At 45.4% G+C, this 6,465-nt stretch overlaps 1 protein-coding gene across 1 annotated transcript in view; it reads left to right on the top strand.

The window, feature by feature from the left end:
• The first annotated feature begins 334 nt into the window (after positions 1-334).
• plxna3 (plexin A3) overlaps positions 335-6,465 on the top strand; it is a 148,110-nt gene continuing 141,979 nt past the window's right edge. The window contains exons 1-5 of the mRNA XM_034171875.1: positions 335-764; positions 860-1,050; positions 2,435-2,982; positions 3,121-3,285; positions 5,431-5,613. Of these exons, the coding sequence (XP_034027766.1) occupies positions 463-764; positions 860-1,050; positions 2,435-2,982; positions 3,121-3,285; positions 5,431-5,613 (1,389 nt within the window). The 5' untranslated portion in view covers positions 335-462. The remainder of the gene's footprint in view (positions 765-859; positions 1,051-2,434; positions 2,983-3,120; positions 3,286-5,430; positions 5,614-6,465) is intronic.

Genomic DNA, 6,465 nt, shown 5'->3' with positions numbered 1-6,465 from the left:
GGACAGAGTGGCCAGCATGGGTCTGTCTGTGTTTCTGTGTCCAGAGTTAGATCGTAGAACCTGCTGTGATTGTCTTCACATTTGGTTTGCCGTTAGTTCCTGTCGCTGTCATCCCCAGACTGTTGAGTGGCCAACCTGAGACGTGTGTGTGTGTGTGTCCGTCCGTCCGTCCGTCCATCCATCCTGGTGTCTTGCACCACCATCAGGCAATTTATGGGAACTGCACCTGAAACATGACTGTGTCTCTTGCAGTGTTTGAGTGGTTTGAGAATTGTGAGATTTATAAAACATTATGAACGTGTTTCTATACGTTAACAAAAAGAATAAACCTGTTTTTCTTTTTTTCTTCATGCAGTCATGCCTTGTTGAAGAGGATCATCATCAGATCTGTATCCAGCTCTACTCTCTTCTCCCTCCTCTCCACCCTTCATCCTCTTCCTCCTCCTCCTCTTTTTATCCACCATGCTCCTTCTCTCCTCTGCTTTCTCTCCTCTTTTCCTTCTGTCTCTCCTCCTTTGCTCCCCCGTCCGCTCTGCTCCAGCTCCTCCTCTCACAGCGGCTGGCAGGGCCCTGTACCACTCGTTTGACACCCCTCTCACTCACCTAGCCATCCACCGGCAGACGGGTGACGTGTTTGTTGGCGCCGTCAACCGCATCCTGAAGCTGTCGTCCAATCTGACGGAGCTGAGGAGTCACATGACCGGCCCTGTGGAGGACAATGCCAAGTGCTACCCACCGCCCAGCGTCCGGGCCTGCGCTCACCGGTCCGTCCTGAACCACCATAACTTAACGCAGTACTTTACAGATCCTGTCTGTGTGTCTGTCTCACCCTCTGTCTGTCTGTCTGTCTCACCGTCAGACTGGAGTCCTCTGATAATGTGAATAAGCTCCTGCTGGTGGATTACACCGGGAACAGGCTGGTGGCCTGTGGTTCCATCTGGCAGGGAGTCTGTCAGTTCCTCAGACTCGAAGACCTCTTCAAACTTGGCGAGCCGCATCACCGCAAGGAGCACTACCTGTCTGGAGCCAGAGAGGCTGATGGGATGGCAGGTACAGTTTGGGCAACAGGGTTTGGGTCCAAATGACTGAATGACGAGTGTAGCTACGAGGAAAAACAATTTTTTAAATTGTATTTTAATTAAGATTTTTAATAATAAAGTACAAACAACAGGAATATATTTAAAAAACACAGACAGCGTATTTGTTGAAAAAAAAAAAGGCACCAAGTTAATGCCAAAAGAGTTTGTATTTCTCGCTGGCCAGAGGAACGAAGGGGGAGGCTGTCTGTCTGTCTGTCTGTGTGTCTCTGTCTGTCTGTCTGTCTGAAAAAGGGTATAAGTGTTCTGAAATCAACTCCTCTCACACATTTAGGAGGAATGTTGTGTAACTTGGTGCAAGTCCTTGTTATCAGTTGGTGATACGATTATTCTGATATTGTCGGATTTGGGTTCATTTTACCACAGTTCTGGTCCTTGATTAACAAATCTAGACTCTGTCAGTTTCATGAGTTGGTGTCTTTATTCTGAAATCAACTATGTTGTACGTTGAAATGTTACTGGAATTACTGGAATGTAGCAAACACAAAGCAGCGTTTGCCAGCAGTGGATCTTGTTTTATTTGTTGAAGTATCATTGGTGGACTTTCCACAACTGCTTTTAAATTTCAGCTGCTGCTACAGCAGAAATGGACTTGCAGTCTGATATCTGTGCCACATTTGAAACGTGCGTTAGCCGAGCTCGACTGTGTCATGATCCAGCACTTTGTAGCACATTACTAATGCTCGCTGCAATGCCAGTGTTGATTTTTCTTTATCTGTTGTGTGTTTGGATCATACACTTTTATTGTATTTAGTCAATGCTGTTGTTTGTTATTTAATTAAAGCTTAAAAGAACAGATATTTTTGTTATCTAATTAAATATCTCTATTGACCCGTTTGACCTTTATTTGCTCCATTAACAAATCAATTTTTTTTATACCAAATTTAATGCTATTAATTGTATTAAATTTTGTATCAAGAAGTGTATAATATCGACTACTACGTTTTTGGTGTCGTGACACCCTGAATGCTGATCCACAAATGTCTTCATTTTGAAAACTTTTTTGACGTCATCCATTATTCCATGTGGAATTTTGTCTGTGCAGTCCATGTCTAAATCCCAGTGAGGGATTCCAGAGGGTTTCCATTTCAATTTAATCAGGTTTAAAATCACAATGAAGCTTTACATCTGATTTACAAGTAAGACCACAGCACCACTGAAGAATGCCTGGATCTGGTCCAAATGGACTGCCGGAATATGAACATAAACATAGAACAGGTTTTTTTTGCTTGACACAGCTAGCTAATGTAAGTGTCGCCTCTGCGGTGTTTGTTTCCTGAGCTGTATAAAGATGATGTAATACATCTTCATTGGGGCATCTGTCTCGCCCTCTCCAGGTGTGGTTGTTGGTGATGAAGACTGGATGTCTGACCCCAAAAAGAAGAAACTGGCAAAAGGCATCAGTCGCTTGTTTATTGGCGCCGCCATTGACGGCAAGTCTGAGTATTTCCCCACACTGGCCAGCAGGAAGCTAGTGGCAGACGAAGAGAGTGAAAACATGTTCTTGCTGGTCTACCAGGACGAGTTTGTCTCCTCGCAGATCAAGATTCCGTCAGATACTCTGTCGCTGTACCCAGCCTTCGACATCTACTATGTGTACGGCTTTTCCAGCCGCACGTACGTCTACTTCCTGACGCTGCAGCTGGACACGCAGCTGACACAAATGGACGCTGGCGGTGAGAAGTTTTTCACCTCAAAGATTGTGAGGATGTGCTCCAATGACACGGAATTCTATTCCTACGTGGAGTTTCCTCTGGGCTGCACCAAAGACGGTGTGGAGTACCGGCTGATCCAGGCTGCTTACAAGCAGAAACCAGGGCGGCGGCTCGCGCAGGCACTCGGGCTCTCCGAGGACGATGACGTCCTTTTTGTTGTCTTCTCACAGGTGAGACATATCCTGATTGTTTTTAAAACATGTTTGTGACTCCACCTTCAGCCCGCCGTCACTGTGGTGGAAGTGCCTTGCTTCTGGCTTCCTTGTTACTGAGGGGATTTGAACCCATGGCTTTGGTTGTGGTTTCAGGGTCAGAAGAATCGGTCCAACCCACCCAGAGAGACGGTTCTGTGTCTGTTCACCCTTCACAGCATCAACCTGGCCATGAGGGAGAGGATCCGCTCTTGTTACCGAGGGGAGGGGCGGCTCTCGTTACCCTGGTTACTCAACAAGGAGCTGCCCTGCATCCATACTGTGAGTTCCAGAGTCCAATCGGCCCAGTTCCTTCTCAGTCAGGTTTCTTTTTTTCTTTTCTTTTCTTTTTTCCTGGTCCTGCTTCAGATCAGTCTGACACTTGGTGGGGGTGTCACACGCTCTGACTTGGTGGGCGTGTCACATGCTCGGAACCAGTGGGCGTCACACGTATTAAACCCAGTGGGTGTGTCACACGCTTGGACCCGGTGGGCGTGTCACATGGCTCGAACCTAGTGAGTGTGTCGCACACGCACACACACAGGAAGCATAAAACCAACTGTCAGGTCTAATTTATCCTTAAAGCCGAACAGTTTCTGTCTCAAACATAGAAAACTGTAAAAGGTTTGAACAAAATAAAAATCAGACCATTGGACTGTTTGACTCCTTTATGACCCAGTCACACGGCACTTAACGAAGGGCAACGAACCCCAAACAAAACAAGAAATCTGGACTTTTGTTGGCATTGTTTAACCTTCGCTCAGCTCCGTTCCTGCAGCTGGCTCTTCGTTAGGATTTTTAAACTGTTGAAAAATTTGAATGAATGCCACCGAAAACCTCAATTCGTCAGTATTTCATTTTGCTGTCATTCTTGATGGTTTCTTATCATTTGCTTAGTTTTTGTAACTTTAGCATTTAGTTTGACTTTGTTTGATCAACTGAATGTTTTCACACTGCAGAAGCCGTTTCTGAGCGCTGTTGCTGCCGCTGCGTTCATGTACTGTCGGAAATTACAGGGCAAACTCAGCCTGTTTGCTTGGATTTTTTTTATCTGGGTGGGGCGTCAGCTTCAATGAGCTCTGGCACCTTATATAGGCCAGAATTAATCTTTTGTGTGGATACAGTTAATTATTTTGCCACAAGCAACTACTGAATTTGAAACAACAAGAAGTTGTGTAATTTCCAACAGTATTGGAACGCAGCGTCAGCAGCAACAGCAGCTCCTGTGTGCGCTTATTATTTTTTGTTAAATATAACAGTATGAGTGTAGGAATGACAATCCAGCCCTTCTGTACATGTGGCAACAGGTAGATGATTCAGATGATTATATAAGAGCTGTTCTGAAAGGCAGAATTCACGTTGTGGATCAGCTGGTGAAAATAACCACACATGGGGAGTCAATGCACAGTGTTCACATGGACTGATCAGTTTACTGCTCTGATATATTCAATCATCTTTACACTTATATTTATTCCCCCTCTTTTTTCTTTTTTTTTTTTACAGTTTTCTGTTATAAATCAATATATATTAGTATAATAACACAGTGATAGAGCAGCCACCACGGCACACAGTTTTTTTTTTTTGTTTTTTTTTTGGAGTAAGACAGAGTGCGTAGCATGTCGTCAGACAGTGAGGGTTCTGACGGTGAGGAAATGATCCCTCTCCTGGATGAGGAATCAGAGTAGGTGGGTCCACCAATGTGCGCACAGATCTCCACAGCTTCTGTTTGCAGTTTCTCCAGGACTCAGGCACTATGAGCTCCAGGCGCATTTCGTCTGAAGCGTCAAGAGCTTTGTTAGCTTTGGTTTTATTTAGTTCCTCTTTTGTCCCTTTTGTACTCTTGGTTCACAGGCTGTTCGGTGATAAAGCTCACTCGTCCACCTTTTCTCAACGAATTGTGACTTTTTTACTTTTTTTCCCTTCGTTCAGGAATCATTGTATGCCGTGTGACTGGGCCATTAGTCCTTTGTGACCAAAGCCTTTTTTAAAGCAGTTTCTATGGAATTGAGAAATATTTATTTATAGACTAACACAAAACCTTGAAAACTTCAGGATCAGGTTCAGAAACAGTGGTTTATTAAAATCACATTAAGCAAACAGAGAATTTTATTGCCTGTTGCCATGGCGAAACAAAGCTGACACGCCCACACATTCATCAGTCAAATCTTCTGCTCACCCGCTGTTGAAAGACAGTGAAGGACTTTAACATTTAAAGCCCTCCCACAGTGACATCATTGAACAGTGAGGTTGGATTTTATCTGGAAGCCTCAGAAATGTTGCTGCTCTGCTTTTAATTGTATTTTCAAACCGAATGAAAACCTTTGAACGCTTTCAATGTTAGAAAAATGTTTCCGTATGAAGACGTCTGCTTTCCTGTTACTACATCTGTGTTTATGGCTGAACCCTCGTTCTGTTTGCGTTCTGCAGCCGAAGCAGATCGGTGATGATTTCTGTGGCCTGGTGTTGAACCAGCCGCTGGGCGGAACGCGGGTGATCGAGGGAACGCCGCTCTACGAGGACCGGACGGAGGGCATGGCGGCGGTGGCGGCCTACACGTACGGCGAGCACAGCGTGGTGTTCGTGGGAACGCGCAGTGGACAGCTGAAGAAGGTAGGACGGATACATGATCTGGACTGGCTCTGGTTCTGCTGTGTCTGGAATGGCTCTGGTTCTGCTGTGTCTGGACTAGCTCTGGTTCTGCTGTGTCTGGACTGGCTGTGGTTCTGCGGTGTCTGCACTGGCTGTGGTTCTGCTGTGTCCACACTGGCTCTGGTTCTGCTGTGTCTGGACTAGCTCTGATTCTGCTGTGTCTGGACTGGCTGTGGACTGGCTGTGGTTCTGCAGTGTCTGCACTGGCTGTGGTTCTGCTGTGTCTGGACTGGCTCTGGTTCTGCTGTGTCCGCACTGACTTTGCTTCTGCTGTGTCTGGACTGGCTTTGGTTCTGCTGTGTCCAGATGGGTTCTGGTTCTGTTGTGTCTGGACTGGCTTTGGTTCTGCTGTTTCTGGACTGGCTCTGGTTCTGCTGTGTCCGGACTGAAATGAGTTTTTGTATCATTTCATAATGTTTTTGTCATGATCAGGTTTCACTTAAATTTTGTACAGAGGTCGATCCAAGACAAAGGTAGAAAACTGCATTTGGTTCCGATCCGGATCAGTGGGTGGAGTTAGTGTTTTCATAGTATTCATTCAAATAATGTTTAGCTGCTTCCTGGTTTATTTTGAGGAAGTAAACCAGGAAGATGTGTACACGTTGACTCGGTTTTTCCAGAAGGTGGCGATATTGGTGTGGAAAGTTAACTCCGCGGACTTTTGACCCAGCCATCGGCCATCTTTGCACTCCTCATAGAAGCTGTGTGATGACGTGATGAATTGATTCAACGTCACATGGTTTTCCAAAATCCAATCGTAGGGCAGATTTACCTCACGTGAAAATCCAAAGATCGTTTTCAGGAGTGATATGT

This window comes from Thalassophryne amazonica, chromosome 6 (genome assembly GCF_902500255.1).
Source record: "Thalassophryne amazonica chromosome 6, fThaAma1.1, whole genome shotgun sequence".
NCBI classification, from domain to species: domain Eukaryota; kingdom Metazoa; phylum Chordata; class Actinopteri; order Batrachoidiformes; family Batrachoididae; genus Thalassophryne; species Thalassophryne amazonica.
The sequence above is the reverse complement of the archived record's forward strand: the minus strand, read 5'-3'. Positions and strand labels throughout refer to the sequence as shown.